Source organism: Tyto alba, unplaced genomic scaffold, assembly GCF_018691265.1.
Source record: "Tyto alba isolate M040663 unplaced genomic scaffold, T.alba_DEE_v4.0 Super-Scaffold_40, whole genome shotgun sequence".
Taxonomy (NCBI): Eukaryota; Metazoa; Chordata; class Aves; order Strigiformes; family Tytonidae; genus Tyto; species Tyto alba.
The window spans coordinates 1,531,835-1,549,143 of record NW_024881316.1 but is presented as its reverse complement, the minus strand read 5'-3'; the positions used below and the strand labels follow the sequence as shown (position 1 = coordinate 1,549,143).

Below are 17,309 nucleotides of genomic sequence, written 5' to 3'. Positions count from 1 at the left end.
AGTATACAAGTTCTGATGCAACTCTCACCTTCTGGAGTCTACTGACAGCTCTTTAAAAGAGCAGCAATAACTGACAGATATGACCGTTTAAGTATATGAAAGTAATATTGCTGGTGGAGAAAACTAATAAAAAAAAACACTGGTGAAACATGCAGGAAGACAAACAAGAAACAAAATTTGGGAAAAAGAACAAACAGCACACATCTATTCATCCCATTCCACCTTACTACAGTGTAAAAGATGAGTGGGACCTACAAAAATGGATTCTCTCTTCCCCTTAACTGCACAAGGCAATGTTAAGCGGCGGCTAAGTGAAAACCATAGTGAAAGCCACAGGTACAAGGAAGAACATGAAAAGAATCGGATAAAGAAGGAAGTTTCAGTCCATATACGAACATACAACAGTTTAACCTCTTCCATGTCTTTTTACCTTATGAAGTTAACTTTTTCACGACAGCTCTGAGTTCATTCAGCCAAAATCCAGAAGAAACTGGTTTTTGGTGTCTAAGAATGGTTTACTTGATGGTAAGTATGGTAACAGAAACCCTTAGGGAGTACCAACATTTATAAGAGATGTAACACAATGGAGGTTTTTGAAGTTACTACTCAAGTCCATCAAACTTCACTAAGAGAGATCAGCCTTTCTTAAAAGAGGTAAGTTTCTTGATGGGGTGAGTCAAAACAAGAATTTAACTCCAGTGCTTCAACTGGAGCTCTCCTGAGAGGACCTTTGTTTCTATCAGCTATACAGAATGCTTTGGGGAATAGTTTTTCCGGACAAAGGCAAACTTTCTATAATCATCAATATTTCAGTAATTTTGCAAATAGTATCAAACATATCAAGCGGGAAAAACATTTCTGTGTTTCTGACATCACTAGTAAGAATTTCTCAGAGGTGCCCTGCATGTCAGCTTTGGTGGCCAGTGCTTCCAGGAAATCCAACAGATCTCTCCAGTAAACACAACCACTACCTCATAGTTAGCTTCACAGGCATTCTGACTACAATTATAAAAATCACATCTCTCTAGCACAAAAGTATTTTTTACAAAATGTCACAGCAGGCTGAAAAAATGCTAAAATTTAGTGAATGCACATGTGTTTTAACTTATAATCCAACAACAGCAGGAGAGGGACTATTATGCCCCCAAGATCCATTACAGATCGAGCAAGTCAGTAAAACTTAAAATACTGTAGTAAATTTTAGTTTTAGAAGCTGTAAGTTGACCAGACCTTCTGCTTGCCACTTTGAGTATCCAGCTGCTACCTGTTTTCAGAGAAAGTTATCTCATTAGCCACTGCCAAGTAAATAGACACTTTCATTTTTTAGCCCAGGAAAAAAAAAAAAAAAAGTTAATTAACATTTGAAACAAGTTGCTAAAAGCTACTTGTAGTCAATCACAGCACCTACAATTATAAAAAAAGGATAGGTTTAAGATCACCATTCTGTTAAGGCAAAATATAAATCCGCAATAACATTTCCATCAAGACAAGATTGGAACAAATCCCTAGGTCTATACTGAAATCAGTCACTCATGTAGGAGGGCAAATGCACGCTGCACCTGAAGTTACAAGACACATGTTACTGAACTAAGCTATTTCAAGCTGACAGAGAAACAGAACTATCAGGAAACCAATGTTTTCAGACATTTTGACTGAAAAGCAGGCAATCTTGAAGCTACTCTGGATTACATTTTACATTCAGTGCTTAAAATGGCTAGAGATCTACACAGAGAGGGCTGCAACAGAACAAACCGGGTCTACTGAGGCTTTTTATTTCTGTAATAATCCAGGAAAACCATAACTAAGTCTACTTAGGCATTTATCACCAACAAACAATTCTGACAGAACTAAAATATAATCATTCCTCCCACATGCTAATGACAGAATGGCTAGAGCTAAATGGTATCCCATAATAATTTTACGTGTATGAAGTGTTCCATTTCATTTAGTGATATTATAAAAGTGATGCATTGGCCGTAACATTTACTGTTTACAATCTGCAGCAAGCTATACCCTTCTCAAGGGAGATTAAATAATCAAGAAAACATTAATCACACTCTGTATTTGAGAGAAGTAGATCGCTGTGCCAATTACAGATTCTTTCCTATATTAAGAAGGATGTGTGCTAGCCTAGAAAGGAGGGTGAAAGAAGAGAGAAGATTGGAGATCTGTTTGCTTCCCAACTGAAAGGAGGTCATACGTTCATGCACTGAAAAAGTTTTCCTTCAGTCAAACAAAGCCTGAAGAGCAAAAGAACTTAAATGTTAGTTTTGAGTAGCTGCTGAAAGCATTTAATTATAAGGAAAGAAAACTGAAAGCTCTGAAGAACCATACAACGACACGGAGGACTACAAACAGAAAGACAGATCCAGGAGTCAGATTGCAATTTTGTTTCCAGAGTATCCATTGGAGGTAAATATTTTAATGATAGCATTTTTTTTTAAAGTATTCTTTATTAATATTGTTTATGCACCATTTTCCACTCAGAAATCACAGTGATCAATACAGACTGTAATGAACGAAGTGCAAGACCTCCAGAAAACAGATGCTACATTATTCATTTTACAGATAGACTCAAGTATGAAAAATTAAGTGACTTGTCCCAGTCAGAGAGCCAAAAGCACAGCTGTGAATATACTCCAGATACCCCAGCTTCCAATGATCTGTTAACCACTAGACATTAGCCTTTCTAAAATGAAATGTAACCTTTCCCTCACATTTTGCCCTCTTTTTAACAAGTCTGGCAAAGCTAGTACTGAGGATGTTCACTTCACGTGGCTGACTTTTAAGAAACCAAAAACTTAAGAATAATAAAAAAATTTTCTAAAATATAAACTCGACTTTACCTCGTGGATTACAGAACTCCCAAGTTGCTCACTGTAGGGCTCAGTTACCCATCTCTGCCCTCCCAAGAGCACAGTCAGCAATAGCTCACAGATTTAAAGCCGCTGGCCAGGCACCGGCTTGGTAGGAGGTATCAGGGTCGCACATCATCCCACACCTGCTGCAGTCCTGATTCATGGCCAGCCCTTACACCCAGGAGCTGCCACCGCCGCGTCCAAACGCGAGGAAGAAACGGATGGGATCATCAGAGAAACGTATACTGCCCCAGCAGCTGTTCCTCCACATGTCCTGTCTCACGTGGATGGTTATCTTTAAGCTGCCTTCTTTCCGGCTCCCAGCACAGGCTACACGTTGCAGCAGCCTAGTGACCCAAAGCTGGGCAAAAGGTTAAAAGCGCTCATCGGTACTCCTGTTACGCTCAAGGCTTTCAATGGGGTGGCAATTATGTCTTATGCTGTCTCAGCTCAGAACCTACTCCTCACAGATGGAGCAGAGGGTTTTCCACCAACACTTAAGAAACCCCTAATGGTCTCAGAAAGGCTTCAGGGGCCAGTAAAGCATTTAGACAGGAAGGGAGGATAGACACAAAAGCACTGGTGATAAAATGCCACGAGTCAAAGAAGGCTAAAGAAGATGAATTTTGCTTAGAGATGACAGCAAGCAATCATAATTTGATTGTCACCACTTATAACCTCAAAAATAAATGAGTAGAAACTTGAGAAACAGCATGTGCAATTAATCAATTTTACTGCACAGATTTTTCACATGTTCCCACAAATAGAAAAATCTCCTTGAGTGTTGGAGTACTTAATAGACATATACAGTATTTATGCACTCACAGTCTGAAAGACTAGAGTTGCAGAACACATCAATCACTGAAGTTTTTTAAAAATAAATCACCAAAGAACATATTTTAGATACCCATGCTTTAAAACATTTGCCTGAACACACAACAGGAAACCTGTGTTACTTATATAACAGAGCCAGATTTAAAACATTTATCTAATATTGAAAAATCAAGTCCTGCTTCCTGAACTGCTATGGTAAGTCACAGGATAGATCTCAGACCCAGAACTAAAATCAATCACATTTACAGTCAAACATACAACAGTCAAATTTTAGAAAGAGACTGTTAAGATTATTAATAAAGAACCAGGTCAAAATTCATCTTATTGCAAAATCATACCATAAAACAAGGTGAGGTACAATTTGTGCATTGCTACAGGTGTACTAAAACTTGTCAGCAGGAAATTAACTCTTCTTATAATACAAAGGTCAAGGCCACTGGAAATGCATCTGCAACTAAGTCTTCGGAAATACCAGTGAAACCATACAAGAACATCCAAAAGAAGGGCACACAGTTTGGGTTTTATGTGAGTAAATACTGACTTTTGTTTCCAGGATGACACATCGGGTTAGCAGCATACTCTGAAACATATATGAATTTGAAAAATGAACGGATCCAACCCTGATGACCCCGTGCATGATTATATTCCTACTGGTGTTCCACAAGCCACAGGCTTACAGAATTAAGCCCAAAGCAGCCCATTTAAAACAACAAAATAAACCACCACACATCACAGCTCCACCACAAAACCTCCAACCATGCCCCAAAATACTGTATTTAAACTTAATTCACAAATAAACCAGCAAATACCACACATTTAACAGACTCTCTAAAGCTAACGCTGAAGTGCCACTGTAGCGCCGCAGGTCTCCACAACACTTCTGTGACTGCAGTGGAAGCTTAAGAGCCCAACTACATTGCGCGTTGGTCCTCCTATTCCCTGCAGCCCATCCACTGACCTTAAGGTTGGACCCAAAGGCAGAAGAACATTTACTTCTTGTCCCTCCTCTTAAAAAAGAAAACCAGAAGTCTTTGCTAAGCTTAACATAATATCACAAGCTGCATCTAAAACTAATTCAACAACCCTCCCCCCCCAAGCCTTTTCTAACGTCAAGTATTTTCCACTTTTATTAACAAGTTGATTTGTTTCTTCCAGAAAAGTCTACTTAAAGACAATATCTAAATCGCCCCATCCCTCCCCCCAAAATAATGTTTCTGCAGAAAGCTATATTTGTCCCCTGTGCTCCTTTTGTTCACTCAAGACAACCAGGTTTAGAGACAGAGAGTTTAAAAAACAAATCTTATTTTTATACCACTACACCAAAATTGTGGAGTTGCCAAGGACCACTACAGAGCTACAGTTTTTATTCTTTAAAAGAAAAGCAGAACATTTGTTTTGAACAAATGCTAATTTTTATTTTACACCTGTTCAAAAACACTGTGCGCATTAAACTTGAGATCTATTAACATCGCTATATTTGCAGTTATAGCAAACACTTCTATCAAACACACCCCACCCCTACAGAAAAAAAACAACAACAACAACAACAACAAAAAAAACCACACACAAAAAAAAAACCCACAACCCAATGCCCTTGGAAAATTGCACTTTTTTTTTTTTTTCTAAGTTTTGTTAAGCCTCTGGCATTCTGTTCTTTAAAAAAACACTGCCAATCAGTTCCCGTTTAACAGTCAAAGAAAACACTGCCCAACAATCCCAACTTACTGACAGGAATTCAAATCTTCCACCAGTTTGCCTTAAAAATTGAAGAGTGGATAATCAGCTTAGCAACCCTAAAATCCTCAACAATATACAAAAACTCACAGCTCCCACCTGGATGTTCTAAAATAGACAATGTTTCTAAAGCTTTTAGTAACAAAATACACAGTTCAGAGCCGTCTCATTTTGAACTTTTGATTAGTTCCTCCACTTTTTTCCCCTGGTTCCCTTGCAATATAGTTCTGAATACTAAAAAATATGTAACTGTTAGTGAGGCAGCCACACTTCCTCCATAATCAAGGGATTATTTTTTTTTTTTTGCACATCGCACGGGGAGACAAACTCATCCATCGCACGTGGCACGACCACGAAGCAACTCCTGAATGGCGGAGGATTAACCAAAGGGGAAACCTGTTGCGGCAAGGAAACGCAGATCCCGGAGCAGGGAGCTCACTGCCCACGCAAAACCTCAGGGAACCTCAGGCCAGGTGTCCCCACGGACACGCCGGTTCCGGCACCCCCAGGGGTGGCCCATGGGCCCCGCACCGGCCAAGGCCGTGAGGGCCCGCGAAGCGGCGCCGACCACCGACCCGAGCCTCAACTCTTGGCGACGAACGGAGCCCAAAACTTCCCACGAGGTTCTGACAAACCCCCTCGAGGGCAGGCCGGCGCTTTCCACCGCGGGGGCCGGGCGCTTACCGGGCGGTGTCGAGCAGCGGGTGCTTGGTGCCCACCAGCTTGCGGACCTGCATGGCGATGTTGCTGAGCTCGTCGCTCAGCAGGCACCGCAGGCTCATGAAGGACGTCGGGTACCCCACGATCTTCTCGGCCTCCGACACCACCTGGCTCCAGGGCGGGACCCCCGAAGCCAAACCCCGCAGGCTGCCGCCACCGCCGCGGGCCCCGCGCCGCAGCAAGGCGCCCCACATCCCACACCCCCCCGCACCCCCCCGCGCTCCCGCCGCCGGCTCCTCTCTCTCTCTCCCGTTAACTTGCCCCGGTGGGGCCACGCAGATCAAGCGACCGCGGGCCGGTCCCTCCTCCTGGCTCGCTACGGTTCCTCCCCCCGCCGCCAGCGGCCGGCTCAGCCCCGGGCGGCGGGAGCCCTGCCGGCCCGCCCGCGTCCCCCCCCGGCGGCGGCGGCGGCCGGAGCGGGCTCATTGTGCCCTGGGGGCAGCCATTTTGGGCGTCGCAAAACACGCCGGGCCGTAAAGCGAAGTCGGCAAGGCTCCCCTTTCCCGCGGCTTCCTCGCCTGACGGCTGTGGCGGTTGGGCGGGGCGGGGGGGGTCCTGCGTGAGAGGTGGGTGCGTGGGGAAGGGGCTCTGGTGGGTATAGGGTGTAGCTCCCGTTTTTCTTCGCCTTTAGCCCTTGCGCTGAGGGGGGGTGTGCCTGACCTCGGCACAGGGCCCGGCTGGAGGGGGAACGCCCCCCGCGCTCGGCTATCTGGGGGTGCCCTTTCCCCCCCCCCCCCTCAAAAAAAAAAAAAAAAAAAAAAGGGATGTGCCCTTGTCTGCTCCCGGTGTTGCATACGAAGACTAAGGGGGAAGAGAGTTCAGATTCCCACATCGAGTGCTCAACGTGTAGTCTTTAGCTGCACAGTCGTGTTTTCTGTTTCTGTAATGGCAGTGTACGGGCCCTCTGTTTCACCTGTTCCCATGGTCGTTTGGGACGGGGCACCAGCAGGGCTCTGCCTTTCCTTGTAGGTTTGTCCTATGGTGCTACACCGTGACACAGCCGAGGGGTTCATGAACAGCCTCCTTGCGAGCTGAAGAGGTACTTTCAACCAAGCAGTTGACGTCAAACGTGAGAACTAATTCTGAGTGCCCAGCTGAAGACTTCCCGGTCCTGGAATTCTGCAGTGTGGTGTACTGCATACCCTGTAATCTTTCATATATTCTTGAGCACAGCCGTCGCTGACGCCTGTTTGCAGCTACATGCACCCGAAGCTTTTGTGAGTTCAGATTTTCTGTACCCCAGAGGAGGAAAATTCACTGGCCATCTTCAGGAATTTGATTTAATTTACTTCCTCAACTCTACAAATACTTCAGCAAGAATATGATCCATTTTGTCTTTACAATCACTCACAACCATTCCTCCTATAATTTCCAGGCTCTGTTGCAACAAATCAGGCAGAGTTCTGATGAGAAAACTGTCCCTTTGACAAGAGTCACTTGAAAAATTAGGACATTATATTTCTTATCTTTACAAACAGGAGATACGGGTCACTTTGTTTGCATTATTCTACATGATTAAAAAGAGTTACACTGAAGGATACTGTAAAAGAAGGAGCAAAGAGAAAACAATCACAAAGATGAAGTGCAGTCGAGGAAAGCACAAATAACTCTTGATGATACAAGGGGAGAAGCTGCTAAAAAGGAATGTCCTTACCTGTTTCCAGCGGCAATGGCGAGGTGTTTATTGTTCTTACACCTGAGGTGAATCCAAATGGGCACCAAAGCTGTAAGAGTCACTGTCCTAAGGAAGGGACTTTTGACTGTGGAAACAACAATGGCTGGACATGCCTGTGGCATCTCATAAGCGGCCTCTCCCAAACTGGAGAGGGGAAAAACTAGAACAGAGGCAACCTGCAAAAACTGGAAAGATGACGGGAGAGTTTTGGTACTGGTGTCAAGTCTTTGCTTTCAGTGCTGCCTATCTCTGAGAGAATAAAGCTTTGCTTTGAAGGAGCTGCCATTGAGTCAGTTTAGTTAGCCAGTGTCACAGAACAAACTGTTGCTAAATAGGGAGTTTCAGCTCATAAACACGGTCTAAAAATGATGGAATGCAATGGCATGTTTCTGTGCAGAAAGACTAAGTTAATGAAAATTGCCGGAGGGATGCACTTAAGAGGAGCTACCAAGGCACCTCATCCTGTAAGGCTGACAAGTTCCTTGATTCATTTCCTGAGCCGTATCCATTCTTGCACTTAATGTGGTAAGTGTTCTGTGAAAAACTAACATGATTTTGCAATTAAATTAAAGTCTGCTTAAAATAATACATACAAACTGAGGAGAATTTGGGTTCTATGGACAGTAAACCTACCATCTCCTAACATGCGAGACTTTAGCTTTTCACAATCACTGTTCTTTGTGTTACAGTCTAGGAAACTGAACAACTCTGCCCCCTTTATGTAGAATTCTCCTACTTCCAAGTGGTTTAGAACTAGGGCAAGACCCTTAATATCCACAACGCCTCACACTGCCACTAGGGCTTCCTCAGGATTCACTAGCAGTAGGTTGATGTTCTTTAAATGCAGCAATGGCTGGAGAAATGAAGCATACGTTTTGTCAGTGAGTTTCACAGCTTTCTTTTTTGACCACAGAGACTCTTAGAAAAGATTATACTGTAACACCCAAGGACCCTGTTTGCCACTCTCAGCCCAATGCCTTCATCCCTTTCGCTTCTCTTAACAACAGAACAGTTTTGCTTCAGCAGTCCTTGTTTGACTCCTGGTCCAAGATCATGGTTTCTTTCTCCCAACCTCCTCACTTCTTCGCTTCAGTCCCACACACCATCCCTACTGGTTACTGTTCTTTCATTCTTGTCACAGCCTCCTCATCTTTTTCTCATTAAGTTCCAATCATCCTCTTGTCTGCACAGCCTGCATCCTAATCATGGACTCTTCTTTTCATACACGTTTATGGGTGAGACTGTGGGGAGCAACATCAGAGCTCTCTCTCAGTTCTTGCGCTCACCTCCACAAAGGCCTCTGTTGCTAGGAAAAGCCATCGCTGGAAAGTCTGGCCCATCCCCAGTAAACCTACAGCAGATATCCATTAGTGTTGGACTTTCCAGACAGCAGAATGTGGAAAGACCACTCTGACCAGAGGTCTGTATTTACATTTCATAATGGAAACAGTGTGAGACATTCCCCACCCATCAAATCCTTGGCAAATCCTTCACCAAATTTCAGTTTTAGAGAACGGAGATAGGATAGTTTCTCAGTCATGCAGTCCAACAATATTTTTTAACACACGCAAAATGTATTTTTTGCCAGCTTCATTTTGCAAACTGACTGAACTATTTTAAAATTTAGCTTCAGGCTGACACACCAATCACAGAAAGAATCGTTAGAGATTAGTTAATAGTTGACAGTTACAGGCATCAAAAGCCAGGGTCTTATAATGGGTAATGATGGACCAAGTTACCCATAGGCATTGCTGCTTGTGCTGCCTGTAATTTAGTTTCTCAGTTTTTCTCTCCAAAAAAATGTCAGAAGTGAAAGTATGATGTACTCACCATATTTTAAGTTGTGGACAAAACCACATGCTTGCTTTTTTTTTTTTTTTTTTTTTTTTTTTTTTTTTTTATTCCCTCTTGGCTCATTTCTCCTCAGGATTTGAGAGAAAAACCCACACTATTTCAAGAGCTTCAGTGTCTGTACAATAGATGTGTCTTTTTCTTTAGAGTCTTAAGTAGAGAAGAAAAATGAAGCTATTTTTTTCTCTATCAATTGACTTTGTTAAGCCTCCCCAGGAGGAGAAAGAAGCCACTGCAGGGGGCCAGTATCAAAGTTGAAGAACAAAGATGAAAGGTGAAGAGACACTTCTGTTTACATCAGCATGCTCTGGACTAATGTACCAGAGAATACATCAAAGCCACCACTAATGCTGGCTCTGGATATCTTTTCTAACAAATGAAATGTGGAAATATTTTCCTGACTATCATCTGAAGTAAAACAATTGCAAAGCACTCCCATTTGATTGGGAACATTTGATCTTTCAATCTTTCATAGTTACTCTGGTCTTATCCAAAATAAATTCTTTTCATATGAGAATGAGATTAGCAATGTTAATGTGTTATATTAACTGTACCCTGCCTAAATAACCTAATTTTCTTCTAGATGTTGCTTAATTTTTAAACATGTTAAAGCTTAGGTGCACCTCTAAGACTGTTTACAAAAATGAAAGCTAACAGAAATATGTCTGTTCCTTCCAAAGCGCTCAGGTATTTATTCCTCACCCTCCTCTCCCCGTACATACAGAGAATTGATTTACTCCATAACATCCTGGGGAAGTAGACAGTTATGATCATTTCCATTTTGGAAGTCAGGAGGCTTAACAGAGAGGTTGTGTGATTTGTCCAAGGCTTTGCAAACCCCCTTAGGCAAACTGAGAAAAGAATCCACTTCTCTTGACCTCGTTGTCTGTGTCTTGTCTACAAGGCTGCCTGTCTTCCTACTAGCTGACAGACTACCGAGAAAGACGAAGGCCTTATTGATCCTATAGTTAGATACTGAAAAACCAGCATAATTTAGCATCAGTTGATATCGGTAGAAGTCACGTCCCTTGGACAGAATTTGGCACTAAAAGGTGTTCATTTTTAACCCTAAATATACCTACTGAGATACCTATATGAGAACGGGATGTGTTGCTGGTTAATAAATGCTAATAAATTCACGATTACTTTGATTTTATTTAACAAGGGAATAAATGTAGCTGTGATATATAGGGATCCTTTGTATGAGTAGGTGCACATTACCCTTTTCACTCTGCACACAGAGCGCAGTGACACCAGCTCATCGGCACACGGCACGGCTGGGAAGCCAAAGCTCCTGGTAGCTCTCAGCAGCGCTGCACGGGCAGTGGGACGTGCCCCTCCTGCGCCGCACACTCGCAGAACACAGCTCCCTCCCCACTGGCTGGCTAGCCAGCACTGCAAAGAAAACAAAATCAATTGAAAACCCTCCATTTCAGCAAGCTGAATAGGAACAGGAACAGAGGAGCGTGCGGCTGATAATGCCCCTCCTTCGTAGAGTCACTGTTTTTTTCACCTCCCAACCCAATTTCAGCTGTAAGACAGCCTCTTAGGCCATCTCCTCTGACAGGCAGTGCTCCACTCAGGGGAATTTGGACAGAGACTCTCAAAACAGCGATGTTTTGGAGCCGAGTAATCTACCGAAGAAGGAGGAGGAAGATAAGCACAATGTTAGTTCTGGTCATATGCAATCAAAGCTGACAAAGCATCCATCATTCTGTACAATATTAGCCTTTAAATATTCAGCTTTATCAGTTCCCCCATTCCTAATCCATCATTAACCACTCCATGAAGCCTCAGCTGATTAGCCCCACCTCTGCAGCTTGACAACCCATTAACTATTTATTATTTGTATTTAATTGAACTCTAGTAGCAGTGGAAAACTCCAACCAGATACATTTCAAAACGGGAACAAAGGAGATTGTCCCTTGCCTAAGGAGTTCGTGGTCTGGGCAAAAGTGAAATGCAGCAAAGAGGAAATGACAGCCGTGCTGAACAAAGGCTTACTCACATGCCCTCTACTAAACTCCCCACCCCACAAATCTGTAGGTTTTCTATGGATTTTTTTTTTTTTTTTCCAGGGAGTTCCATCTCAGCATCCCTAAAAATCACAGATCATGTGATTTGGGAGGGCCCAGCAGAAAAAAAAGTGAGATTTTGTATGTTAGGTGAAAAATAGATTGAAAAACTATACCTATATCATTCCACAATTACTGGGTAGTGGTACAACGCAGGGATTGAAGTCATAGTATAGTAGGAAACCGGCAAACATATACAATATACATATTTTATATGGATTTAATTAAATAAATGGAAGTATTTCTCAGTTAAAATGCTTATTTCTCGAGGACTAAATATATGTAATTTATGAAGTGTTATTTGTATTTTGCTGCTTGCTATTCACATGCAAAATCAAAACGCAGATACAGTACTAAATGTTCTTTCTGCTAGTAATGCTGGGCTTGAGGAGAGAAGATCTGTACACCTTTTTCTGTCTTTATTTGTTCACTTAGACAGGAAAGCTATGTGTTCTCCACCGAGGCTGGCTGCATATTTCCTCTGAAGTAAACTTTGCAGAAGTCACCGGTGCCTTTGTTACCTCCACCTGGGTTTCTGTACCTTTCTATTTATGAGTCTCCGTTGAAGCGTGCCCAAAAGATCCAGTTCCCAAGAAAGCCACTAGCCACTCCCTGAGCAGTGCCGCACAGCACGAGCCCTCCACACCAGAGTCTCGGCACTGGCTCACTGTTTACAAATCAACCTTAAAGCCCAGAGCGCTCGAGGAAATGGTTTTCTAAGGGGCTCCTCTCCCTCTGTGCCCACTCGCTGCCTCGCTACCAGGAGGAGAGTAATGTCTGTCTGGGAACCAAGTCTCAATATACAAAAGTCAACCTGGATGATAAAGAAAATGGTTTTAAAATTTGAGTTAGAAGCCCCAAGTGAAACGAAACAATTTGAATACGACCTTGTAATGCTGTGTCTGAACAAAAGAATGTATTTGAAGTAGCACTGACTAGATGGTTTTGGGGAAATTAAAGCAAGATAAACAAAGCTATTCATCTATACTATACTGTACTATCTGTACACTTTCCCCCAGTCCAGGTAAACACTTCTGTTCAATATAGGTGTTTTTCAGTATGACTGCCTCTGCTTTTGAATTTATCCTGATGTCAATCCGTTGGAGACAAAGAGTGATGACCATCAGGGTACAAGGGGCAATGTATTTAATTTTACCTAGCAGTTGACTCACTTGCATCTGTTCTCCTTTTAATCCCTGTAATTAAAATGTCTGCCTGCCACTTCAGTACATGCTCTAAAATGATTAAAATTTAACATTATAGCAATCATAGTTACTGCTGTTGTACAAGAGGAAGAACAATTGATCTAGGTCAACACAGTTAAGTAAGCTATAGAAGGGAAACAGTAAGATACTAATGCAAAATAAAATATGAGAGTATTGAGTCAGATGAAAGGAGCATAATGTAGTATACCCTGTCTCTGATAAGAGCCAGTATGAAATGCTTAAGGGAAGAGAATGAGCAATCGAGCAAGTACGGAGAAGTATGTCCTGTGGCATGTCCGCCCAGCTTCCACCTGACTGCATTTTAGAGACTATTTGAGCCAGATGCTCTGTCACATCTATCACGTTTAATTAACCAAAATGGATCTGTTTTCCAGAACTTCCAAGTCTGGCTCTTCTAAGATCTTCTTTGAAGCTGTTTAGACTTTTGCTCCCCCCCCAAACATCCTGTGAACATGTGTTCCACAGTTTTATTATGTGTTATGTGGAAAAAGCCCCACTTCATTATGTTTATTTTAAGCTTCCTAACCAATAGTTTGCATTCAGAGCCAATGAGGCATGCCCAAGCTAGTCAAGCCTTGAACAACATCTCCATCCTCTTCTGTTTTATTAATTCCCCCTCATCTTCCTTTTTTTTCTCTCTCATTCCCTCTTTCTTTTATCTTCATATTATCTCTGGAGGCTGTTACAAGCTACGCATGTATCTGATTTATAAATGCATGCCTATAACGTACCAAAATTCAAATGACTGAAGGCATGGCAGTCCTTCAGAGACACACGCTTCCACGATGATGTCACTTGCTTGTAAGTTTAGTCTTAAACTTCGGCACCTCAGTTCCTTTCTGAGCTCCTGAGTGATGGTGACCTGGTTTTCGGAGGTGCTTAGCACCCACCACCTCCTGGGGGGAGCTGCAGGCACTCGGCGCTCACAAAAGAACACTTTTATGCAAAGCATCTGCCTGGCTCTGGGCACTCAGGTATTAAATTGTTATTCTGGATCCAGCTTCACACTGTAGTGACACAGGAAATCGTCAGCCCCGGAGTGAAATTAAGAACCTTAGGACTGGCCGCGCAACCCTTACTTATGATGATTTAAGTTAAGCAGTCCTCTTGAATTAAATATTACTAAATGCAAATCTTCCCATTTTTTCAGGATCAGTGGTAAATGCTACAGAGGACAGTCATCTTACAGACTTTGTGTAGTATAAAAGTATAGATCATTGCTCTCTCAGGAGTCCTGCTTGGACATCTGATTTTCAGCTTTATATCTGTTTCCACAGTAAAACACAAGAAAACTTTAACTTACACGTTCACCTGCACAATCATCCAATGGATACAATTTCCATCTGCCCTGTAATTTTTCCTCTTTCTCTGTTCCTCTCTCACTCTTGGAATTTGCTCAGACCTATTCTCTAGCCAAAAGTCTCTTTTTTTTTTTTTTTTTTTTTTTTTTTTTCTCTTTCCTTCAGTGTACTCTTCTTTGCATTTCTTTTTGCTTTCTCACCACCTTTCTATGTGTCAGCCTTGTTCCAGTTCTTCTCCCCAATGGCATTCAGAACTCCTGCTACTTTCATACACTCTCACCATTTTAAGTCGCTTTCCCACATGCTCCCTTTCACGGAACACCTTCCTTCCACTGATTTCCGAAGCACAGATGCTTGTTCGCTTTCCATGATGGCAACAACAGCTCTAAAAGAAACATATCATTTCCCCTCCTGCAATTCATGCACAAATGCCTGGCATGTGCTGCCTGGAGAAAGCCTTTCAACTTTGAATTTCCTTGCCTTTGTGGAATCTGTGAAAAAGTCTGATAAATTACAGCTTTGGCAGTTATTTCAAATAACTTTATTTGCAGCCAACTGAGGCAAAATCTGTCAATGGTGCCATCCCCGTGTTCTTTCAAAGGTCGTTGGTGTTTCATGAGTGAGCTCAAAGTCGAGCTGGTTCAAAGGGAGGCTCACATTTCATTTTTTTCCAAGAAGGTTAGATTACATGTTCTAATGGTGACAGGACTGTCCTACAAGACATAAGAGCTCGGTTCTAGTTGAGGCCACAAGACTCTTCAAGTACATGTGTTTTGTCACTTTATCTCTCTCATGGTGATTTCTCATCTGCAAAATAGCTGTAATGCTAACTGGTAGTTGTTGTATTAGTTAACAACAGACAAGGCGACCCCAACTAATCATATGGGTGGCTGGGTTTTGAAGTTGGCCTTGGACCTGGTTTTGGTATTGGCAGTTCAGGTAAAGCCCATAAGCCTCAGTCTACAGCTCCTCACACCGGGGCTTAAGAGGCACTAGCTGTGACTCACTTAAAATATGCAAGAGGCAATTTCTCACGTTGTCCCGGAGGGCGAGAGGAAGGAATAATACAGAGCCTTGGTTCTGCAAACCAACTGAATTGCTGCCTGAGCTTGCAGGAATGATGCTGCATCTGGGGACCTCTGGTGATACTCAGAATAAACCACAGCATGGCAGGGGTAGACATGTAGGTGGGCAGGATTTCAATGCATGCTCATCGAGATATTCACAGAGTTCCTGACCCTCAACTCCCCAAAGTCACCCAGAGCTGCTTGTGGCAAGCCTTCACCACACCGGCTGGGTGGGAGGGAAGTCATAGGTGACTGTCTCCCATCAGCACCCTCTGGTGATCTGAAAGGCAGTAGTGAGGACATGTCAATTCTGCTTTAACTAGTAGTGTTGTGAAAAGAAATTGATAACAACATGTGACTTTAAGAATCTCAGATGGAGATGAATACATACATATATCCTGCTTTAAGGCAAAAAATCCTACCTGGGTAGGGGATTCTCTTTGAGCGAAATCTATTTTTTGTTATGGCAGTAAGAGACATAGATTATTATCATTAATGTTACATGCATTATTTAATTAGGAAAAGCAGCACAATTCAGGAAAACAAAATATTTCCAGGTAATAGTCATACTAATTACCTAAAAGATCATAAATCAAAGCAAATTGAATACATTGCAGGAGAAATGGCCTGACAAGAATCTCATGAAGTTCAGAAAAGAAATGTGAAGTCCTGCACGCAGAGAAGAATAATATTTGTAGTAATAGAGGTGGGGGACCGGCTAGAAAGCAGCTTTGCAGAGAAGACCCTGGGGACTCCTGCATTCAACATGAGCCAGCAGCGTGCCCTTGAAGCGAAGAAGGTTGGGGTGCATTAGGAAGAGCACTGCTGGCAGGGTGAGGGAGGTGATCCTTCCTCTCTGCTCAGCCCTGGCGAAACACGTCTGGAGTGCTGGGTCCAGGTCTGGGCTCCCCAGTAGAAGAGAGACATGGACACACTGGAACAAGGACAGCAAAGAGCCGTGGACACGATGAAGGGACTGGAGCGTACGACGTATGAGGAGAGGCTGAGAGATTTGGGGTGGTTCAGCCAGGAGAAGAGGAGGCTCAGGGGGGATCTGGTCAATGTGTATAAATACCTGATGAGGGGGAAGTAGAGATGGTGGAGCCAGGCTCTTCTCTGTGAAAGGACAAGGGGCACATGGGCACAAACTGAAGTAGAGCAAATTCCTTTTAAACATAAGAAAAAGGTTTGTTTTGGTTTTGGGGTTGTTTTTTTTTTTTTTGCTATGAAGGTGGTCAAACACTGACAGGTAGCTCGGAGACGCTGTGGAGTCTCCATCCTTGGAGATATTCAAAACATGACTGGACACAGAGCCAACCTGCTCTGCTTTGAGCAGGGAGGTTGGACTGTATGATGTCCAGAGGTCCTTTCCAATCTCAGTTATTCTTTAATTTGCTGAATAAAGAACATTTTCCTGTGCTGAAAATAAGTGACACATCCTAGTCCTGAATATATTTCTGTTACGCGTTCCCAAGATATGTTTGGGGGGGTTTTTGACAGACTTTTCACCACAGTGATGTGAATGCATTGCCATTATATATTAGTATGTGTAAAATTCATGTAAATATAACTGGGAAGATCAAGAGATTGAATCATATGTCATGTAGGGTTCTGGCAAGATGCTGGCAGGAAAGCAAGCATTGCAGCAGAGGAGTAATTGTCAAATAATGACATGTCAAAGCCCAACTTTACCCAAGTCTAAATCATTTAGTATATGTCACTGCAGATACCTTGACATGTTTCTTTGGGTCCAGGAAAGAAATTAATAACCCACCGTATCTTGTATATGCAATGCAGGGGGTAATTTGGACAAAATGATATAATGTTTCTGAAAGCATGACAAGAAAATTAAGGATGAAGAAACTCCAGAATTACTTTTATGAATGAAAAGAACCTGTAATTGTTTTCCATCCCTTGACAGATGTTACTTAAACTGACATACTATATCATGCAACAAAGCTCACAGGG

General features: G+C 42.7%; 1 protein-coding gene across 2 annotated transcripts in view; it reads right to left on the bottom strand.

Annotated features, from left to right (window-relative positions):
- PDSS2 (decaprenyl diphosphate synthase subunit 2) overlaps nucleotides 1-6,605 on the bottom strand; it is a 125,444-nt gene extending 118,839 nt beyond the window's left edge. For both annotated transcript variants that reach the window (XM_033008464.2, XM_042803379.1), the window contains exon 1: nucleotides 6,111-6,605. In XM_033008464.2, the coding sequence (XP_032864355.1) occupies nucleotides 6,111-6,340 (230 nt within the window). In that variant the 5' untranslated portion in view covers nucleotides 6,341-6,605. The remainder of the gene's footprint in view (nucleotides 1-6,110) is intronic.
- Nucleotides 6,606-17,309: the final 10,704 nt, after the last annotated feature.